We start from the raw sequence: 24,072 nt of genomic DNA, 5'->3' as shown, positions 1-24,072 counted from the left end.
CGCTGGTACCGTTTCATGACAATAATCCTACATCCTCTTACTCAGCCTTTCCCAACTTTACTTTCATTTAGCTTAACTACTAATCATCTGTTTTGACCTCTATCACATCCAATGCATGATCCAACCACTTTCTGCGGTGGCACCATTACCTATTTCCCTGGTGTTGCCTCTCAAACTTGTTTTCTTTCCATGTTCCTTCTACACACTGCTACATAACTATCACTTTAATCAACAAATTATATAAATCAGTTTTAAAAAAATGTGTCTCTTCCACATTCTTTGTTTCAAATCGTTGTTGTTCTCATGTATTAAATTTAATTTATGACAAATATTTTATCTATTGATATGTTCTGTTGTCTTTTGTAAAACTCTGTTTTAGTATGTGTTCCTTTTGCATTCATTTTGTTAACCTGTTCAAAGTCATTATATTTTTATCTACTTTTTCTGCCTTTTGTACATGTATTTATACCTAGAGCCTTTCTTCCTGAGCCTCTGTTGAAAAGGGGCAACTTTGGTTCAAATGAACAATCCCTGTAAACAGATGCTAATAAATAAATAAATACATGAATTAATTAATCAATCAATTAACAAATTGAAAACAGATCAAAATGTGTGCCTTTTTCTAAATATAATAGTACTACCCTTCAGGTGGGTATTATTTGGAAATAACTAACCTTCAAGGGGCAATGAAGCCCCCCTGCCTGCAGTTTTGGACCTCGGAACAACTCTATGCTGTCCATTATTCCCCAGTTATGCCCATCATATAAGCCATTATTACTCTTGTTAAATAAAAAACAGTATCATTTTAGCACAGTTTCACATAAAAGAGACAAATCATCCAAATAGTCTTCATCTGAGAAATAGTCTTCAAGAATTCACCTCACTTAATAGAGTTAGTAACAAGAAATGGTTCAAATACACACCAAGAATCTAGGGCATTCCATGTTAAATGGAGCCAGAAGTGTAGTGAGGATGGGACGAAAGCGCAAGGTGTTTGAGTGCAGGATAAGGAAATGCAGTTACTGCATTTTTTTCTGTACTGGCATTTTTGAATGCCAATATACAAATGCACTTCAGCATTTCAGTGCTTTGTGTTTAGTAAGGTGCTTTGTGTATATATTCATGTATCTATCTATCTATCTATATATATATATATATATATATATATATATATATATATACATACATACACACATCTATCTGGGAATATATTGAGGTAGGAACATATCCCTTCAGCAAGTCTTATTATTGGGTTAAATTTAGGTCCCTAGTGCAAGTTTTTATAAAGCTATTAGTATTATGAAGAAGCAGCGAGTCAAATAGGATTGAATCCTTCATGACAGACATCTCAGAGCAGTAGGGATAGTTCAAGCATTTAATGCTTTCATTTTTCAGTTTACAATGATTATGACCTCCCTAATAGAATTATATGCTAGGATTTCTTCATCATTCCTCGGTGCATTTCATTAAAATATTGCAGCTGCTCTGTCTTCATTCATAACCTTGCAGCTGTACACTTACTGTTTGGGACACGTCCACGAGATTCAGGAACTATGGCATGTTGCAGCATTAAAATTATTTTAGGAACTACTTATTTTTCCTGCCTGAATTCCCAAAGTCTATTTTTAGAATTCATAACAATTATACCTTTTATCTTTGTTTTTTGGCAGAATTTATTTTGTATTTGTTACACCAGTGCAAGCATTTTGCTGTTATCTCTGTAGCTGCCCTATCACTCATTCCAGTGTACATTACTTTCAAAGGTTTACCTACTCAATTTGTTTATGTAATAGCCTCTACCTAGATCATGTACATTTTTAGTAGCACACCATTAGTTGTAATTGCTACCTACCTTCTTTCCATGTCACAGTTGTTTCAGGACATAAGATCTATAGCCAGACTTATGGTCTTCCACCACTATTGTTAGACACCCATCCACTGTTATACTTATGGTCAATCGACCCATCATGAACAATATTTATCCAATAACACCTTACCTCTTTCAAACTAAATACTGAACACTACCAAGCAAATACAACTAGGAAATGCATATTGACCAACCAACATTGTTCAGAGTTTATTTACATATTAAGTTGTCAGTAGTAATAATTCCTTTATATCTTGCTTTTTATTGTTTGCACCTTGCTCAAGGTTTAGTTATTGTTTACAACAATAAACACTTCCTTTTTACTTTGCTCAGCATTACTTTACCTTCTAAAGCACTGTCTGTACCTTCTCCAGTACCGTATTACTTTTTGAACAGCAGATGTAACAGCTGCAACATAAGTGTTCCTATGTACCTTGTTTAGTGATCCTTTACTTTTTAAAGCATCGGGAGTGACAGGTTAAACCACAACTCTTCTTTTGCACATTCTTTTACTTTACTAAACCATCAGTCAAGACATTTGTTCAACACATGGCAACGTCATCAGAATTGTTTTAAATTCAGGACTTCATTATCTTCACTTTTGACGCGTGGATTATCAGTCAAATAAGTTAATACACACTGTCCTATAATTCAAAATATATCCGGACACAAAGAAGTTAGGTATAAATAAATGCTGAAATGTCTTAAAGACAACACTATGAAATCAAGTAGATGGGCCTATTCAGTTTAAGAATGATCAAATCGTTAGTCCATGAAGTTTGCCTTCACACTCATAACCTAGACAAACACTCATAATTATGTGTTTTGCAAGTACATTTAAACATCTAGCAGTTGAAACTAAACACTGAAATGTGGACTCACAACTTTACTTTACTTTGGAACAACTTGTCAGGAGATAAAATTAGTGCTGGTCATGGCGGTAATGGTGGGGTGTTCTTATTCATTAAAAACAACCTTTTATATATCTGTTTAATTGATAATATAAAAACTTAAAGAAGGCCACAGCCCTGACCAGATACTTGTGAACATTTAGCAGGGAATCGCACAAAGTGATTACTGTATTCATTTACAGTATCTCTATGAATCCATCAATGTGCAATACATCAAGATTTGAAATGTTCTACCACACAAACACTGACACTGTCCCATACCACTGAAGTCATTGACTTGGCAAATACTACAGTGATTTTTGCACACCCACATCTTTAAATACACTAACTGAGCGCTTGCACACCTGGAGAGAAAATTATCAAACCTCTTACCATTCTGTCTTCTGATTTCTTCTAAACACTGTAAGAACCATACATTTGCTGGATAAGTGGATCCATTGCTGTTCACTTGCACAGCAATGACATGCACACAATAATTAAATGCACTCCAATTAATTGAGTTGTTAGTACATGTCAGTAAAGAAATTGCATGCCTCCCTCATCTGCATACCACTACCAGCTACAATTAAGGTCTTCAATAATAATGTACAGGAAATTATTAATGCAGCTTTTTTTTTTTGCATCCTTGCAAGACAAAGCAATGGTTCTTCTACCTGCACCCCATTGGTCTGTAAGTTTTGTGGTCATGAGAGATGTAGCTTCCTGGGCAAATCGGAGCCTTATGGCCCATTTGATCTGCCTGTAAATACCTGATGAGCTTATCAGCTTATGCTGAGAGCAAGATTGGTAGGGAGTGGGCCGACTTCTGCTCATGCTAAGGTGCTGCCTGGCCTCTCCTGTGGCAGAGCCCCACCTTACTCTGCAGCAACTCTTACAGGCACTGCTACAGTCACCATCTCAGGGGAAGCATACCTTGACACATTGAATTTCATGCAGCTCTCTGTGTGCCTTACACATGACAACACTGGCTCCATGGTCTCGAACTCCATTAGGATGACACTTAATGCTTCTGCTTGCTGTAACCCATGTGGTGAGCCAGTGCTGATTCTCAGCCCCTAGGATCAGTTATGTGGCAGCAGTTGCTGATGTGCATCCTTCCTTCCCAGTTCCCAGAGGTCCAAACCACTATTCAAACGTAGGTCATCTGTAATGCAATCAGGCTGCATCCCTGTATGCCACAGAATGGCTAGGAAAGTACTGATGCAAATTCTAATGGCAGCCTACTCATTATAGAAAACATCAACAAAAATGTTCTTGGTAGCTATAATTCACAGCTGGTAAGATTTGTCTCCATAAAAATTCTTACACAACATGTAAATGCTACAGCTAAGCCAAATAACAATGCAAGTACCAGTATTCTTTTAGACCTTCTTATTTACCAATATCCCTTGGAGATATACACTGAATATTTTTTCTAACAAGCCAGATAAAATAAGGTCATCTTTAAATACACTGAGTGCTTGTACAACTGGAGAGAAAATGATTAAACCCCTTACCATTCTGACTTCAGATTTCTTCAAAACACTTTTGCTGAATAAGTGAATAGCACACAGCTATCCATTGCTGTTCACTTGCATAGCAATGATATGCACACATCAATTAAATGCACTCCAATTAATTGAGTGTGGTACACATAGTGAAGAAAATGCATGCCACCCTCATCTGTACAGGAACAAACTTTTCCTCACAGACAAATCCAAAATCTCCGTTGCCAGAACCCACTTTCTCTCCACACTCCAATATGCATGTCTAATACTTACTAACCTCAAGAAAACTTAAATCAACAAGCTAGATAGCTGCTATAATAAAATAGCAAAGTTCACTACAGATGCCAGCTATAGATCCCATCACTGTCATGCTCTCAAAGAACTCTCATGTCTAGAATTTCCCAACTTACTAATTTTTAACTAGCTCTCTGTGGCCCACCAAATAATCAACCAACCTGAAAAAAATACCTGCTCTCAAAGACCTACTGACTCACTATTCCAATAACCGGACCCTGCACTCTAGTGTCTAGTAAACATCATTAAAAGTAACAATAATGTTGGTGAGTAGCTGTACTCAAACAGTATCACCAAAATCTGGAACTCTGTACCCATCAATATTAGATCCACCTCCAGCACCACCAAGTTTAAGAATCTACTAAAAGATCACCTAACATCTACCTGCTTGCTCATTTTCATAATGTCAGTTAGTCTCTGCTCTACTTACAAGATGACCGTACACAGGCTTGGATCTTTTCTTTACTGCAATTAATCCTATTAATATTTTCCTACTGCAGGTAAATCAATAAGAGTTAAAAATTGTCTCTGGATTAATAAGCAAATATTCAAAGCAATGAAACTAAAGTATACCCGGGCATACCAAGAAAACAGCAGGGAGTATGTCGGACCACAGCAACTTCCTTTCTGTCTGCAAATCCAGCCATTTAAAAATAAAGCAAAGTCTAATCACATAAACATAATCAATGTTTGCCCACAATCTAAACTTTTCTGAAAATGTATAATCATCCTCTCTAAATAAGAATATAGACTGTAATGAATATAACAAATTTTCATGCCCATCACTACTGGAAACCCCCTTTGTAATTAATAATATTGCAACTATTCCACATGCCCATGATTCACAATTCTTTGCTGTAGATCACCATGTCACACTCAAGTTTAGTAAAATCACAGCCAAGTTCATTTAGAAAAGCCTCCTATGAAAATATTCTAAGACACAGTCTAGAGAAGCCATTAATAAAGAGGCACAACAGAACATTCAGTCTAACCCTTCCTTTTTTGTGTGGCCACCTGTATGATTTCAAATTCAGTTCAACACGCATTTAATTTATCTTTGTCTAGGGAATGTATAGCCCACCAGCTCAAGCACAGCACAATTTTAGATTTACTCAAAATCTTGACTCATACCTGTCCAACAGGTGTTAAGCTAATTGCAATCCTTTGCCTTATCGCAAAACTGTTTGAAGAATAGTTCATTCCTTACAATAGTCATCATATTAATAAATGTAGACTGTTACTAGGTTCTCCTCATGGTTTAATAGAGGGCCACAATACTGTAACTGCAAGCTATATCATAGTGGATACAGTTTATATAAACACTGTAAAGGGAATCCTTACAACTTGTTTTTTCATAGACAGTAAAATGATATTTGATTGCATTAGTTATTGACTTCTCATCCATAAACATCATGTGTTCATCTTTAGTGACAATGACTTCAAATGGATAGAAAACTGCTAACACAATATAATATTTCAAGTTCTATGTAGTGATCTCTTTTCCAATTTAAGAACCATTACAGAATATGTTCCTCGGTGATCAGTACTTGCTCCTGTTCTGTTGTGCCTCTTTATTAATAACTTCTCTAGTCCCCTACTGTCACATTATATGCTCATAAATTCTTATTTTGAAGCTATCCAGTACAGTAAAGGGAAGATAAAACAGCTACATGATGATTTCAGTCTGCTCTAGAACATTGTCATTTCTAATATGCCCACAAAGAACACTAATACAACTCTTTACATACTACTTAAAAAAAGAAAAAAATGCAATTATCCCAAGTGCTTTGATTTGCAATCCAGTCAAAAAAGATCCAAAATTCAAATATTTGGGGGTATGATTTGACCTTACCCTTTCTTGCAAAGAGCATGACCAGCTTATGGTTTTCAGTGTAACAGCAAAACTAAAACTCTGCTATGGCATTTCTAACCATCTTACAGTTAACTTTTCTCACCTATACTACATACTAACAATACCATCAACAAAGTTCTTTCACAACTCAAACTATTTTTATTTTATTATTTTTTTAATTTTGTACATGTTTCCAGTAAACAGTGAAACAAAATGTATGAACTAATGACAAAAGTACCTATGCCAGAACATTTCAATCATAAAATGACATTCAGACTGCTGTCATTATAAGCTACCAATCTATGTTCTCAACATTTATGGACAATTTATCAACTTTGCACACATCACATGTCTGATTGTGATAAAAATAGCTGCAGTAAAGTATTCTAGTTTGCTTTACATAAATGCACACTAGTCCTGCAAAGCCAAATTAAAGACTGTTTAAAAATAATGAGATGATAACATCAGACGGTACTTTCATGCACAAATGCCATGGCCCCCTAGCCTATCACCAGTTATAGTCACTTTGTTGACTGTATATCTACTTTATTGTTATGAGGAAATAAACTGCATATACTTTACTGTTAGTGTGGGATGAACTACATGAAGTTGTTTAAAGATCACTAACATCATACCATAAGACACAGCCATGTGTAGCTCACTTCAAATACCAGACCATAATATTAACCAGCTGACAGCATATGTTAAGTCAATATGCTCAATCTCTGCAGAAGTAAAGGGCATCTGAATAATACCAAATTTAAAAGAGTAATTACTAATGCAGAGATTGTTGGCAAAGAACTTTGCATTTTATTGATTTGTCTACAAATGCAGTGCCTGCTGCCCTTAAAGAATAAATTGCCTATGTTGTATTTAAAAAGTGTTGTGTTGAGGATATTGCCATAACATTTCCTGTAAAAGGTCAGCTATGGGAATGGCTGGCAAATAACAATAACAGGTTCATAGTTAGAAGGCATGCAGTCCAGGAGACAGTTGTGACACATAGCCCAAATTACCAATTGCTTTAAAGCACTGTCTGGTTAAGTGGCTTGTTAAATGTCACACATTAGGTAAGTGAAGGCAGAAAGATTCAAACCCTGCACTTTTGTCACATGAAGCAGATCATTAATGAGTAATAGTTTTAGCCCTGTTCATTAACTGCCAGAATAACACTTCTGAACTAAATGCAGCAATCCTTTGCAATCTGATCTTGTAGAGAAGACTGTATCATAGCAATCTGCAACAATGACTACATAATGGATGCTGAAAATCAGCTGGTTTTGATCATCACTTCAAATAATGCAGACTATATGAACTGATAACTGTCATCCCCTTTTTAATTGCTGAAGGCTTTTAGAAGGTATTACAAAAATATATTACTAAAATCTAACATGTTGTAGACCATACTAAACAATCCAGGGTTATTAATGATTTCATTTATTCTTTAGTGAAAACAAATTCAATATAAAAGCTAAAGCAGCTACTGTTTAACAACCCTCTAGTTGTGCAAAAATCAGAAGTATTACTACATGCAAAATATTGCTTTTTGAGGAGAGTGGGGTTTAGTTGCTTACAGCACACCTACATCTTATTTTGACCTCCCCATATTTTCTCTGTCATCAAGAATAACAAATTCCTCTGGCATCACTCATTTTACATCTGGCCTACTTGAATGGCTAATGATGCTGTATTATGCCAACATACACTTTCAGAGTAAACAGACCCAGATCATGGACTAACAAGGCTCTCTGCAGGGAAATTAATCAGGGTCCTGCCAGCAATAGCAATATCCCATTACTTGGCCATCTATCCACAGTTATCATAAAGACTATTCAAACCTGCTGATGTACATAACTGCTTTCTTCTTTACTTTTACAATTATCACAAAGATTTGTATTTCATTTAAAACTTTTATTTCAGATTTAACAGCAGGAAAACAGATAACCATTTTTCAATCAAAATAAAACAATCTCACACTGAAAACAGAATTAGCATGAGAAATCGTTAACCTATCTTCACTGGACATTCACATTCATTGAAAATGTATCCTGCTACGCATTAAACTATAAGAGAAGTTTGGGGATTCATACTCAAATAGCATATAGTGAAGTATTAATTGGTGGCTATGTTAAGGGGGCAGAAACTCAAAGAAAAACATGTAACACATTTGCTAACAGCCTGGGACAACCCTCTGGATACATGTGTCACTTTTCAGGAGCAGCCCAGGAGCACTGTCTTTTGAAATAACTTAGTCAGAGGCACATGGAAGACACAAGAAGGCTGAGGCAGTCAAAGTCTGTAGTACAGGAAGCAGCTCACTAACAGCCTGTAGCCTTACTCATCAACAGTAAGTGCTTGACAAAATGTTGTAACTCATGCACAATACATTTCACAAATGTGTGCCTTCAAAAAATAAGCTAAATTAAAAATGCATTATTGGTTAAAATATTAGACTTACAGACTTCATACTGTCTAGTTTATTTGCAGATGAATAATAAACACACTGTCAACATTCAAAAGAACAAGGAAATCAAGGATCACATCCAAAGAACATCATTCATATAATGATGCTCCTATTTACTAGAAATAATTTCCTTCCTTTACACAATAACTACTCTGGTTCTTGGGTCTACACCAGGCTTTCATTACAGGAGACTGTCAAGAAGCCAAGCATAAATTTCCAGTTGCCCCAGAGCACTGTCTAGTTAAGTGACTTTCTCAAGAACAATGCATTCATATGAGGCACAATCAGAAATGTTCTCCAAAACTGGAAACAGATAAGAGCAGACTGCTCTAAATCACTTAAAAACTTTACAGAACATATTTTTGCATCAGCACATATTTTGTGGACCACAAAAGCTCTGAAACTCTAATGACTGACATTGACTGACTGTTATCCTAAGGGGGGGAGGTCTGGTAGTTGGTGAGGATGATTAATATGTCTAATTCCTCTAGCTAAGGTGCAAGGTTTTAGTCTGAGCAAGTCTTTTAACCAGAAGGTGCCCTTGACACATGGGACATTTTACAGACAAGCACACACACACACACACACACACACACACACACACACACACACACACACACACACACACACACACACACACACACACACACACACACACACAGCTCTAACATTTATTCTGTTCTAATGCTTCAAGTGAAAAGTCCAAGCAGGTAAATTTCATCTGTCCAAACTCAGAAGACTTACCACATGGTTATCAAAGCCCTTTCCTTCACATACTGCAACTTCCATTCCAGTAGATGAAATGCTGTCATTCATTATCATCTTCTTGTAATAGAAAACAAGAGGTGGTCATATTAATATGATGTTTTGTGGGGGATCAGGACATCCCCCCTGAAACTGTGGGCCCTGGGTGACTGCCCATTTCTCCCCTTTTATAATTTGCCACTGCTAGAAACATCTACTAGTGAACATAGAATATCAGGAAACAAACTATTCCATTTTAAGAATAGAGCTGACAGACCATTTGAAAAAGGCATATTCTTGTAATTTTTCATGGCTTTGTGACTCTCTCTGTCATTCTGTCATTCTCCACGATGCATTGAGCTGTCCAGGGTGCTGAAATACTGTCTATGCATATTGATTGGTTTCCATTGCATGTTGCATTGCTGACTTTCCTGCATGCTGCATTGCTGACTTTCTACTTTTTTTAGTTTTCAAGTAAAATATAAGTAAAAAATATTTTTTTTAATAAAGAATGCTTTTTATTAAGTCACTCTAAAAAGTAAAAAAATAAGGAAGAAGACTGAAAACTTTGAAAAGAAACACAGACAACCTGATTTCAGAGAACTATTTGAGGTTGGTTTTGTTGATTCCTGCTACTTCTGGTACCTCATTAATGAATTAGCAAAACCAACCTCAAATGTTTTTCTGAAATCAGGTTGTCTGTGTTTCTTTTACTTTTTTTTTATTTTTTTATTTTTATAGCGAATGAATAAAAAGCATTCTTTATTTAAAAAATCTTTTTTTTTAAATATATGTTTTAACATTCTGTGATGTCACAAATTAGTGAGCAGGAATATATCTGTTCCACTTACTAATGGTAATATGTACTGTTTTTGTATCAGTCTGATAAAACACATCAACTATTTATTTACTATTTGTTCACTGTGTAAGTGGACTGAGCTATTTACCCTTTTTAACCATGACTGAAGAATATATAATGATGAGACTGGAGTAGTTAGCTAATTGTTCTACTCTAAATGACATTAGCATATAACACTTTATATATTAGACATTATTTGCAAACTGAAATACTACATATATGGAAAAGAGCTTTGTCTGATAACTATGCTATATTTCCCCGAAAATAAGACCGGGTCTTATACTCTTTCCCCTGAAGAAATACGCATTAGGGCTTATTTTCAGGGGATGCCTTATTTACCCCCACCATACAACAATCTACATTTATTCACTTATTCATGTACAAAAATCAACATTTATTCATGAACACAAATCAACATTTATTCATGTACAAAAATCGACATTTATTCATGTACACAAGTTGACATTTATTTGGTACTTCTCTGTTATTGGACAACAGTTCTAAGTAATGCATTAACAGTATTGTGAGAATTCTACATAAACAGTGCAACAGACATTTCAACTTCAGAATATCTACACCTTGGCTTTCAGTTATTTAAATACAGTCATGTCATCTTCTTCTGGAACATTGTCATAAGTCACCAACCCCCAAATTTCGGCCTGAATTTCTTGCGACTTCATTTCCTGTAGAATCATTGACCCCAATCTGTCATGCCTAGCAATAGAGCTCTCCTTAAATGAGCACTGCTTGTCCAAGTAGACTGCTCATAGTGCATTGGCAACACAGCTGTCAGTGATTTTATCCAATAAATTTTTCACCCAAGTCACGACCTCTTGCAGGCTAGGTTTCACAAAGTTTCCATGCTGATTTCTCTCCATTCTATTTTCATTGTAGTCATTGAGTTCCATGCACACATGGTCCGTGAATGACTTAGTTTATTGCAATATCAAGAGTGTGGAGATAGGCAGTCATTCCTGCAGGAATCATTATTTGATCTATTCTTCTCTGTGCAAGGAATTTCTTCATTTCATTAGTGCGGTGAGTGCTGGCTGAATCCCAGACTAGTAGACCTCTTTTGCCACCTCACAAAATAAGTGGTAGTATTACATTGACCCACTTCCTTATAACTGCTTGTGTGAACCAGACTTTTTCAGTTTCAAGAATGTAAATGCCTGAAACACATTCAATCTTATCTTTCTTGCCCTTACTAATGATTAGAGGTGGGGTTTTCTTTCCATCTAGATGAACTGCCAAAATACAGATAACACCTCTACTCTCGTAACCAGTGGAGGGAATGTAGATTGACGAGGCACCCCTCTGATCAATTGTTGTTTGAGATCCTTGGCCCATAAACACTGCAGTTTCATCCACAGCACTCATGTTAGAGAGTTGGTATTTAGAAAAATCAATGCCATCAACAAATGACTTGAATGCAAGTGCACGTTTAATAACTTCAGTATCTTCCAGCTTGAGCAGTGTTACTGATCTTCTTAGAGACAGTTCATATCACTGAAGAAAGCCATCCAGCCAATGTTGTGATGCTTTGAATTCTTCTGGGGATATTTCTAACTGTGGTGCCATTGCAAGGGCAAATGCTTGAATATCAGCCGTGCGCACAACCAAAGCCATTGCTCTCCTGTTAGCAATCCATTCACAGATGATGTCTTCCAGCTCAGGAAATAATGGTTGCCAACCTGATCCATACATGCACTTCTTAGCATTTCCCTTGTCAGCCTGTTGACTGAGGTTATTGTATGCTGCATGCCATTTTTGGACCATTCAGAGATCTAACTCCGAATGGTAACCTGCCCAAGCAACAAGGGCCTCTGAAGCTGAAACACAAATAAGCACCAGTCACAACCAAAGTGTCACATAGTTCACAACACCAGTGTGCCAACCAGCAACAGCCCCTAAGGCAAGACAATGTACCTAACACTTTAGTCATAGGTGACTCTATAGTCCTGCACACTGATGTCCCACTCACCAGGTTGAACAAGGAGAAAATTACAGTCAGCTGCCTGTCAGGTGCCAGGAACCACATCATAATGCATGCACTCAAGTCACTCCACAACAAGTACAAATATGACTCTGTCATTGTCCATGTTGGAGTGAATGACTTGAGATGTACCTCCCTGGACTACATGAAAAGAGACATGGAAGAGCTCTCAGATCATGTGGCCCAGGCAGGTATGACCCTAGCCCTGAGTAGCATCCTGCCTTCACCCAGAATGATATCACAATATAAGGACAAAATGATTGACTTCAACAACTGGCTAAGCTTCTGGTGTCATTCAAAGGGGATCCAGTATCTGTCTGCCTGGAACGACGTGATCAACAGACCACAATGCTTTGCCAGAGATGGTCTGCACCTGTCTCCCCTGGGATTCAGGTTACTGGCTAAGGCTCTTGCCACCCCTATAGTGCCTTTTTTAGGCAAAGTTCAAAGGACAAAACCACCACCGTAACAGGTACAAGCATGCAAAATCTGAAGGTAATGCTACTCAATGCTAGAAGTCTAAACCTCAAAAGTCACTCTCTCGAGGCACTCCTAAAAATGGAAAACATTGATATCTGTGCAGTAACTGAGACCTGGTTCAAGGCTCCAGAGATCACCCCCTGCAATACCAGGCTACAACTCTTACCACGCTTTTTGGCCACCAAACCAGGACTGAAACACTAAAGGTAGAGGAGTGTCAATATTCACCAAGGATATTCACACCACCAGGCTAGTTGCCCAACACAATGCATCTGAAATTCTCCAGGTGCAACTAACACTAGGTAAGACAGCAATCCAAATTGTAGCTTGCTACAGATCCCCCACCATACCCCAAGATTCTCACTACACCTTTCTAAACATACTGGAAAATATTAAGATAGAACCAAACACCCTAATACTGGGTGATTTTAACTACCCTGCTATTAACTGGGAAAACTACTCATGTACCAACACCTTTGCCCAACGGTTCTTGGAATTCATAAATTCTAATGCCCTAGATCAACTAATCCATAGTCCCACCAAGGGCTCCAATATCCTAGACCTGGTCATTACCAACATGGGAAATCGATGCTCCACACCTATGGTCACCCCTCATTAGTCAGGTCTGACCATAAGCTAATCACCCTTAACATCCACATCCCAACCCCACCCCCCAGTAAGGAAACCTCCATAAAAAACTTCTCTAAAGCCAACTTCATGCTACTCAAGTCAGAAGTTACAAACTTCATGACACCCATGCAGAAGGGAACCGAAAGTTCAACTGCTGAATCCTACACTAAGGCACTGTACGAGCACATCCACTCATGCATGAATCATGCCTCCAAAATCGAACCAAGATGCTCTCATCCAAAAAAGGAAGCCAATCTGGTGGTCCCCTGCCATAAACTAACTTTACAACAAAAGGAAGAAACTGTTGCAGAAAAGAGGAAAATCCCAGGATGCAAAAAACTCCCTTACCAGCCTCAGTAAGAAACTGAGATCCCTCATAAAATCCTCCAAAGCTAGTTACCAAATAAAATTGCCAAAGATTCCAATGATAACCACAAGGCATTCTATAACTATGTCAAGAATCTAAATGGCAATGCTCAGATCTGCTCTGAGCTAAAACAGAATGGCATTAAATATACTGATCCCAAGGATATTGCCAATATCCTGGCAGATCGATTCAGTGCCAACTTCACCCCCCTCTCACCCCCTAAATGGCCCATCTCAATACCGGATGATTGCCAAATTCCAGTAATAATGGCCACACAGGTAAAAAATGCACTCTCCAAAGCTAAGAATACAGCATCCATGGGACCAGATGACATCCCGGGCTGTGTACTACATGAACTACAATATGAACTGGCACCTCACCTAAGTCTCATGTTTAATCTTAGCCTCACCTCAGGTTTCATGCCCACTGAGTGGCACAAAGCTACAGTTATCCCACTCCACAAGGGGGGATCCACCTTGGATCCCGGAAACTACCATCCCATTAGTCTGACGAGCCTTATCTGCAAGGCCATGGAGCATATTATCATGGAACTTATAAACAAAGACATTGGCAACCTTCAAACACTGGACCCCACCTTGTTTGGGTTCGTGAAGGGTCACTCTTGTCTCCTGAACCTGATTGACTTCTTCAAATCAGTCCCCAGAGCCATGGACAAGGGTAAGGTGGTCCACACAGACTATCTAAATCTTGCCAAGGCCTTTGACACCATCTCCCACTCTGGAATAATAGATAAATTACTAAGCTGGGCATTAATCCCTATGTCACCCAATGGGTTGCTAACTGGCTTACTGATAGAACCCACGCTGTAAAAGTAGCCAACTCCAAATCCACCTCCAGACAAGTGATAAGAGGAGTACCTCAGGGTTCAGTCCTGGGACCACTCTTGTTTGGCATCTACTTTTCTGAAGTACAGGCCAACACTAACAGGCCAACACTAAGGCACTCTGGCTAACAAAGCTCACAGATGACTGCAAACTGGGAGCCATTATTGAATCCCCAAATGATGTGGATACTCTACAAAAGGGCCTTACAGAAACAGATGCTTGGTGCCAGAGCCATGGGCTCAAGCTCAATGCCAAGAAATGTATAGTTATCCCCTTTGGGAAAAAAACATGTATCCATGAATTACCATATAGGTGGCAGTACACTAAACACTGAAAGTTTGATAAGAGACTTAGGGACACAGGTGGACAGTGGTCTCACCTTCGATAACCACATCACCTCAACAGTCAGGAAATCCTTCTATGTGGCACAACTCATCGCTAAGGGCTTTTCATCCATAAAAAAGGAGGTCGTTGTCCCACTGTACTCATTCCTCATCAGACCCATTATAGAATACAATGCCCCGTTTGGTATGTACCTCTCAAGACATCTGCAACAACTGGAAAGGCCACAGAAATACCTCACTTAAAGAATCACAGGCCTAAAGCAGATGCCCTATGCTGACCACCTTAAAAAACTCCAGCTATACTCTGTCGCATATCGTCTACTCAGAGGTGATCTCTGCTTAACATACAAGGCAATGTCAAACCCAGAGCTGTTGGACATGCTTCACTTAAAGAAATCCCAATCCCTCAGAGCCACATGCTCCAGGGAGAAAAACCTTGTCATCACAATAAAGAAAACATGCTGGAGGGATATTTTCCTGACCCAGAAACTCCCCAGACTCTGGAATAGATTGCCCATACATGTCAAGCAGAGTGCCTCTTTGGCCCTCTTCAAAAAAAACCTTGACGATTGGATGGGAGAAAGGAAATTCACCCCAGGGATCACGTCAGTTGCCCTGCTAGACAGAAGTCCAGGGAAGTAAATAATGTGGGAAGAAATAGCCAGGGAATTGTTATGGCTAGGCTTGTATAGGCCCTAGGGTTGATAGCTTAGTACCAACCTATGAACCTATGAACTTCTTCTCCTTGCAGAAAGCCATCAGAGTCTTTCTCCAGGAGTCCTCCACGATTCCTTTTTTTGTACTCAACAGAATAGCTCTTCTTTTTGCACTCATCTTGTCTGGGGGGGGGGGTTAATTGAAGGCTTATGAGACCGGAATAGCAGCACAAAATGGCACCGGTTAACAAGAGAAGACACAACCACAGCCATTCGTTATCAAGTGTGCACTCTTTACACACGTTGTCTGTACATTGACCAATCAAAGTACACCTGCCAGTGTTTATGGACCAAGGATCTCAACCGTCAAGTGTGAGTGATGATTAGGGTTACAGTAAGAATTGTGGAGGACTCCCATGGAAAGAATCTTACGACTTTCTGCAAATGGAAGAAGTTGGGTGTCCGAATGGTCCAAAAATGGTGAGCAGAGTATGATAACCTCAGTCAACGGGTGTCAATAATATTATTTTATAATTCAACATGTCCATCATGTGTTGTTGATGTTCTTAACTGGGACTTATTTTTGGAGTAGGGCTTATATCATGACCAGTCTGGAAAACCATGCTAGCCTTATTCTCTGGTTAGGTCTTATTTACAAAGAAATACGGTACTGTTTCATGATGAGAGTAGGCAGTGCTAGAGTATGATTCAGACCTGAACTAATACAAATGACACCAACAAACCATTTGAATGGATATTTGCTTCTTATTGAGGACAACAGGCATACAGTTTTCTGTCAGACATCTGACCTATAGAAGTGATACTGGTAAGGGGAGCAGAGCAGTACTGTCTAATTCTACAATGAGATGGTAAAACACCTGCATATCAGCTGTAATAACATGCCATCAAGCTTGTGTTTACACTCTTTAAACATTTTTTTATTCTTCTTCTCTGAAGGGTGGTCTAATCTCAGATTTTTACAAGGAAGCAGTTGGTTCAGCTCCTGGCAAAGCAGGATTAGCTACTACCATTAATCTTAATCTAGTCTATTCCCAGGTCTTGGAAAAAAACGTTCTAAGATGGAAGCATGCCCCTAATATGGCAGTCATGTCCTAGGATGGATGCAGTGTTTGTGCTTCAACCACCAGATCCTATTTATTCAGGAATGATAGGAATAGAAGGGAAGCAGCAGTTTAGATAAGGAGTGGGATACTGTGCAAAGTCATAGATGAGGAAGAAAGCAAAAATGTAAGATGTACACAAACCAGTTATAAATGAGCTGGCAAAAAGACAATGAAATGACAGGCAGAGGGTGACAGTCACTATTTCTTGGGCATCATCTACCACCACATGGATGAAATAGGAAGGTCATCTGGGAGGTTAAGAAAGTGAGGCAGAAAGTGCTGATGGGAATTTCAGTCTCCTGTCAAAGGTCAGTTGGTGCTAACATCATAAAAGATAAGGAAAAGATCTGAAAATAAATATCAGATCAGGACAGTGTTGTACATTTGGTACAAAGCAGTATCTGATGTATCGTTATTGTAGTCTTTATCCATGCTTGGTCAGGTTCCACTGTCAGTGCGGCTGTATAACTCCCTGGATATATGATGTTCATTTACCAGTAGTGTCCTTGACACAGTATGTTTCCATTTAGGCTGAGCATGAGACACACAACGAGCAAAGGAATTAATATGAGATTGTTGAACAATAAACAGCAAGCTTTCAAAGTCAAGATATTGGAAAAACATGAAGAGTGTTAGAATTGATCATTCAGTCAATTACTCCTTTTTCACATGGGGTCAGGATATCACTTCAACAGTGCAAATCTTCTAGATCCAAAGTTTACACTGCCAGGTGGTTAGCCCTGTCAAAGTAGTTCTTCCACACCAGAGACTTATGGCCAACATAGAGTGTCCAATCCACCTACTGCATGTTATTGGAATGTGGGAGGAAACCCACACAAACACAGGGAGCACATGCAGACTGTTCAAAGAGGATGCCCCAGCTAAGAATCAAACCAGGGAACCACTTGCTGTGAGGTGACAACAGAATCTCCTGTGCCACTGTGCTGCAGGAATAAAATGTAATTAATGTATATTGTCAGAAATACACTCAATTCAGACTACAAGAAGGAAAGGAATGATTAGTACCAGACAAGCATCTTAAGGAGGTCAAATGTATCCTCAGGAACAAGTAAAAAAATAACATATGGAAGGAAATAGGTACATAAGAAGAGAAAAAAAGACTATGTTGAGGTGAGGAAAGAAATAATTAGTTCAGTAAGAAAGGGCACAAAGTTAGGTAGAGAGAAGATAAGAAAAGTGGCTAAAATAAGGAATAAAGAATTATTCAGGTCCATTTCAAGAAGGAGAGCAGCACTGATATAAACAGGCTGATTGAGAAGGAAAGAGAAGTCAGAGATAGCATGGACAATCCAGAAGAGTTGAAGGGGTTATTTGCTTCAATATTTTGAAACAAAGAATTACACTGTCATGTGAGTGGCAAATAGAAGACTGGAGAGAGAAAGAGAGAGAGAGAGATGGACAGACAGGCTGATGATCAAGATGGTTTAAAAGACAATGGGTAGACTGAATGACAATGAGCACATTGCCCAATGGATTACCTGTAACAGTAGTGAAAATCTTATCAAGCTCCATAGTAGAGTCATGCACATAGACCTTTAACTAATTTTTGACCAGAAAAGTGGTACCAAATGATGGTAAAATAGTTGTGGTTAATCCACTGCTTAACACTGTATTAGGGACATCCTGACAATCAAAGAGCAGTCTGATGGGAGTAGGGCAGAAAGTTACCAAGGTAATCCTGAAACAAAGACTTGATTTTTTTTTAAGGCAATACGTTTTAAGACTTAAAATAACAAGGCTATGCTGCCTAGAATAGGTGTCAGTCTAACCTTCTGCAGTTACATGACAAAACGGCATAGGGATGTATAGTTAGAATTCAGCCTCATGGATCATCAGTAGCCTAGTAAGTACTTACAAACCTATGAACCTAAACTAGATGAATGAGTGCTGTTGTATAAAGTCTGTCTAGATTTCATAAGACATTTAGTTTGTGTCACTTTGTACAGTCACTGGAAAGCTGAAGGGGCAGCAAATGTGACAGAAATGTAATAAGTAGAGAGTCATTGTAAAAAGCAAGGAAGATGATCTGAAGAGAGACATAATGATAAGTTCTTAGGCTCACCCTGTGAAACCTATTTGTTTAAGATTTGTCAGTGGGAGTGACTAACAGGGTGCACCTATTTGCACGTAAGACAAAATGCAAGGCCATAAATCAAGACAATGTAAGGACCTCTTAGCACAAGAAGTCTGGACAAATGTAAAAATAATGATGGCGTGGGGACAAAGGCCCAAAGATAGGGACAGATTTTAAATATTGCTCGTTGACAGTTGCTGGAATATGTTTTGTGTTAGAATGCATTTTTCTGAAGGATATAAAGTCTGAAACACAAATTTTCTGTAATTATTTAATGATTTCAATCCCAGTGATTTGCCAGAAAACAAACTTTATGAGGAACATGACAAAAATATGAGGCAAAAATCTGGACATTCTCTGAAAATCTGTACAGTTGAGAGGTATGATATTGATATAAAGAGAATATTCATGTTGTACCAGATTAAAAAGTGATGGTCTCCACACTGACCATGACCTCACAGGAAGACACATACACACACACACTCACACACACATACACACACACACACACACACACACACACACACACACACACACACACACACACACACACACACACACACACACACAGCAAATGTAACTTAGTCAACCAAGTGATTCTGAGAATCACTTGGCTGGATAAATGCCTTATTGCAGTCATTTTCTGGTGGGAGACCACATGGGTAATTAGCATAGGCCACTTCCCTGAAATGTCTGATTAGCATTTGCAGTAGGCTACATAGGCAGCCCACCACAGAAATGTATCAATTTTGTTGTAGGGCTGCCTCTGAATTGGAAATGGGTACTGCATGGCATACACCAGGAGTATACCTCAAAGTAACCTTTCTGAATGTGGACATTTAAATGTAATGCTATGACAATACACGTTTCTGTTACATGCTAATGACATTTTTTTTAAGATGAGCTCTATACAAAATATCTATGTTAAAGCAGATGTCAAATCTACTGAGTTTATATAGAATATGTGGATTATGAGGCTGAGAACCATTATACTACTAGGTCTTTAAACGACTGCTAGTTTCAAACCTGTTTGAAAAAAAACAGCAGAAACATGAACAGAGTTAAACTTATGCTAAACATTTATTTTAAACAAGTATGCGGATGCCAAATATTTATAAAGGCAATGTAATCTGTACTTCAAAACAAATGCAGGAGGTGGATGCTCAGACATGGCACAAAAGTATTACAAATGATACTTTTACAAGTACTAAATGACAACTTAGCAGATATGTAGCTATTTCAGAAATCCTTCTGTGGTATGAAAAACATATATTCTCACTTGAGCAGTATAGCAGTATTAATATTTTATACGTACTTTGTGTAGTGTGGGATCTTCACAAAGTGATTCACCCCCTCTGCATATGCTTAAAGGCTGATAGTAACATGCATTACATCTTATTAGCATTGGTCAGCTCAAAGCAAGTGTATTCTTAGTTTGGGTAAGTAGATTCTCTTTGCTAGCATGACACAAATCAGCAATATGTAGTAAAAAGGGACAAATGTAAAAGAATGTGATGAATCTCCCTTAAGTTGCTGTAAGACTAAATGGTGGATCCAAGGAGGAAATCAGATAATGGTAAAGTGCAAGTCAAAAAAAGACAGTTGATAGACCAGGACAGAGGTAGCAAGCTTGAAAAGATGTAAAGAATATAAGTCATATAGTTGATTAAATATATGCAGGGCAGGGAGAGCAGTTTTAAATAAGGACAGTGAGTGGGAAGAATGAAATCAGGAGGAGAGAACTGAAAAAGAAAAAAAGCAGCTACACTTCTAAATGAGTGAGTGAATTTTCTTACTGCTAAACATGTTAATAATATGTTTGTTTCTCAAATTTCTTTTTAGCACTGTTTTTTTGTACTTTATTTTGTGTTCACTCGTTCATATGTGTGTAGTAGGCCTGGGGCCTCTTTTAGCCTATCCATGCATCCCAAATCTCTGGAAAGTTCTTATATTTGTGGTAGTATAAGAAAGGTCTTGGTAGACGAAACATTTAAAAGCAGGGGCCAAGGAGATGAACTGTTTACAGGCTACCTGTGTCCATTATAGACATAGGTACCAAAGTATGTGTGTTCCCCATCCCGTTGTTGAAGTTACTCTTGAATTGGGTTAGAGAGGAACTCTGATTTTGCATGGATGGGAAGCCAGTTCCAGAGAAAGGATAGTCTCTGGGATACATACCTGTTTCTACAGCAGGTCCTATTTATATCACCGGTGAGGTTTTAGTCTTTAGAACAGGTCATTCTGGTGCTCTTTTGTAGATATGCAGGAGGTCCATTAGATTGCTGTCTGATGCCTTGTATGCCAGCTTTAGATATCCCATCAACAGCCTGTAGGGGACAGAATTCAGGAATAGGGCTTTGAGGTGGTCTGCATATGACCTATTCTTTATGGTTCATAGGTTGGTACTAGGCAATCGGCCCTAGGGCCTATACAAGCCTAGCCATAACAATTCCCTGTCTATTTCTTCCAACAGTATTTACTTCCCTGGACCCCTGTCTAGCAGGGGGACTGACGTGATCCCCGGGGTAAACTTCCTGTCTCCCATCCAGTTGTCAAGGTTCCTTTTGAAGAGGGCCAAGGAGGTGCACTGTATTCTTTTACTGAGGAACCTCTGTGTTGTGGGATGTGCCTAGTTAAGTACATACAAAAGGAGGCATTGTACTCAATGATAGATGTGACAAGTACTGTATGCAGTAGAACAATGACCTCCTTAGACATGGTTGCCATACCTTTTTTTACAAGCTGCACAACAAAGAATAATGTCCTCATTACTGTAGATACACAATGGTCAAAGGCTAGACTACTGTCTATGTGTATCTCCAAGGCTCTGACTACTGGGTCAATTCTTACAGGTGTGTCGTCAATATGATAGTTACCAGAGGTAGCCAGTTTTCCAAAATATATTATTCTGCACTTCTTGGCAGTTAGTTTTACTCCATGGCACCACGTATTTGTCTGTCTCAGCCCTTCTTGGAGATCATTACTATCAGTGGTAGATTTATGAGTGATCCTAATTTGCAGTCATCTGCAAACTTGATCATCCAGAGGACCTTGATGTTGGCAATATACAGAGAGTATATTAATTACCTTCATGTAATTTAGTTCATAGTTTCTTTTTGACCTCAGAGAAGTACATTTCAAAAAGGAGTAATCCCAGGACTGATTCTTTAGTGACTCCACTAGTAATTTGCCTCTTTGTAGAGGCAGACTCCACAATTCTAATTTGTTGGGTCTTGTCTGTGAGCTAGCTGGCTATCCACTGGGTGATATAAGAGTTTATACCTAATATCTTGAGTTTGTCAACAATACCTGAGTGGATTATTGTGTTAAATGCCTTGGCTAAGTCAAGGTAGGCAGTATCAACTGTTTTGCCCTCATCCATTGCTTTGGTGACCTTTTCAAACAAGTCCCTCGGGTTAAGACGGTATGACTGCTCTTGGCAAAGCCAAACTGGGTTGTGCCCAGTGTCTGTAGGTTTTCTGTGTCACTACTGATAATTTCCATGATAATTCTTTCCATGGCTTTGTATTTGAGGCTAGTGAGACTTATGGGTCTGAAGTTTGTATTGTCTGTATATCACCTGATTTGTACAGGGGGATGATGGTTGCCATTCTCTGTTCATGAGGCATGAAGCCTGTTTGGAGACTATGGTTAAATAGTGATTTTTAGAGGACATGATAGGTCATGTTTCAAGCTATTTAGTAGGCAGCCTTGAATACTGTCTGGACTTTAGAAAAAACATTGAGGACCTGTTCCCTAGTGATAGTTGGGGGAGTTATATTCAGTGGTATTTCCTGAAGGGAGGCTGGTAAAGTGATTATTCACTTCAAGTGAGAAATGATGTAGCATTTCAAGACTGTATCCTCATATAGATGTGCAGTGTGTGTGTGTGTGTGTGTGTGTGTGTGTGTGTGTGTGTGTGTGTGTGTGTGTGTGTGTGTGTGTGTGTGTGTGTTATAAGATCAGGTAGCTCTTTGAACCACATTTAGCCAACTGATTCAACTTTTCTCTCGCTTATAGGGTGATTCTGGTGGGCCACTGGTCTGTGAGGTAAATGGCCGGATGTATCTTTATGGAATCGTGAGCTGGGGAGATGGTTGTGCCAATATCAACAGGCCTGGAGTTTATACTAAAGTATCTCAGTACATTGACTGGATCAAATTAAAATTAAAACTATAAAATATGACATTTTGTACCATACCACAAAATCCTGTTGCAAAGTATCAGACATGGGTAATGAGACTAATATACAATGAGCAACTTCTGGATAGTGATGCTAAAAAGTACAGTTTATCTTTTTTTCACATTAAAAACATTATCACTGTCCCAAATCATTTATTGCTAATGTGCAATGTATTAAAATTGTATCTTTATTTTGAATGATTTCACGTCTTGGTGCCTTTCTTAAATGAAATAACAGTTCACCATCTTTGATGCTGTAATTTTACAGATAGCATGAAGCTGTAATTTTGCAGGTGGGTAGTGACTTAAACAGGACTTAAGGCACTCTGACATATTAACTTAAAATGAATGTTTTGGTAAACATCGTTATGCATTCATGCTGATTTAAGGCTGTGAACATCAGTGTACAGAAGATACAGATAATGCATTAATTTGCGTCATATACTAAATTTGTATTCATTTAACATATTTAGGCAACTCGATTTAATGGATTCGCAAGCAGACAAACTGTATTGCATTATTTTCAGAGTTTGCTGGCACATTGCTGTGCTTTTAATTCATCTGCTTAGTAAAATTACAGTTTGAATACCATTTTTACTGTTTTGCACCACAACACATATGCAATTAAATTGACTTTTTATAACCTGTTATATTTCATTTTATAAACACGTCTTGGACAGAAATGCCTTTTACAAAGATTTGCATATTTATTAGTCATCACTTAATTAGGTGTAGCAAGATTTTGAAAAATCTGTTTTGATTTGCTCTGCTCATGCTCAAAGAGTTCAGCACAGCAACTGAGCAGAGCAGTACTTCCCAAATAGTGGACAACAAACGGCATTTAGAAGAAATGCTAAAATGTCAACATTTCTGCT

General features: G+C 38.3%; 1 protein-coding gene across 2 annotated transcripts in view; it reads left to right on the top strand.

Annotated features, from left to right (window-relative positions):
- F12 (coagulation factor XII) overlaps positions 1-23,398 on the top strand; it is a 921,608-nt gene extending 898,210 nt beyond the window's left edge. For both annotated transcript variants that reach the window (XM_044069447.1, XM_044069448.1), the window contains one exon: positions 23,036-23,398. In XM_044069447.1, the coding sequence (XP_043925382.1) occupies positions 23,036-23,194 (159 nt within the window). In that variant the 3' untranslated portion in view covers positions 23,195-23,398. The remainder of the gene's footprint in view (positions 1-23,035) is intronic.
- Positions 23,399-24,072: the final 674 nt, after the last annotated feature.

This window comes from Protopterus annectens, chromosome 4.part0, assembly GCF_019279795.1.
Source record: "Protopterus annectens isolate FY-2018-M chromosome 4.part0, PAN1.0, whole genome shotgun sequence".
NCBI classification, from domain to species: domain Eukaryota; kingdom Metazoa; phylum Chordata; order Ceratodontiformes; family Protopteridae; genus Protopterus; species Protopterus annectens.
The sequence above is the reverse complement of the archived record's forward strand: the minus strand, read 5'-3'. Positions and strand labels throughout refer to the sequence as shown.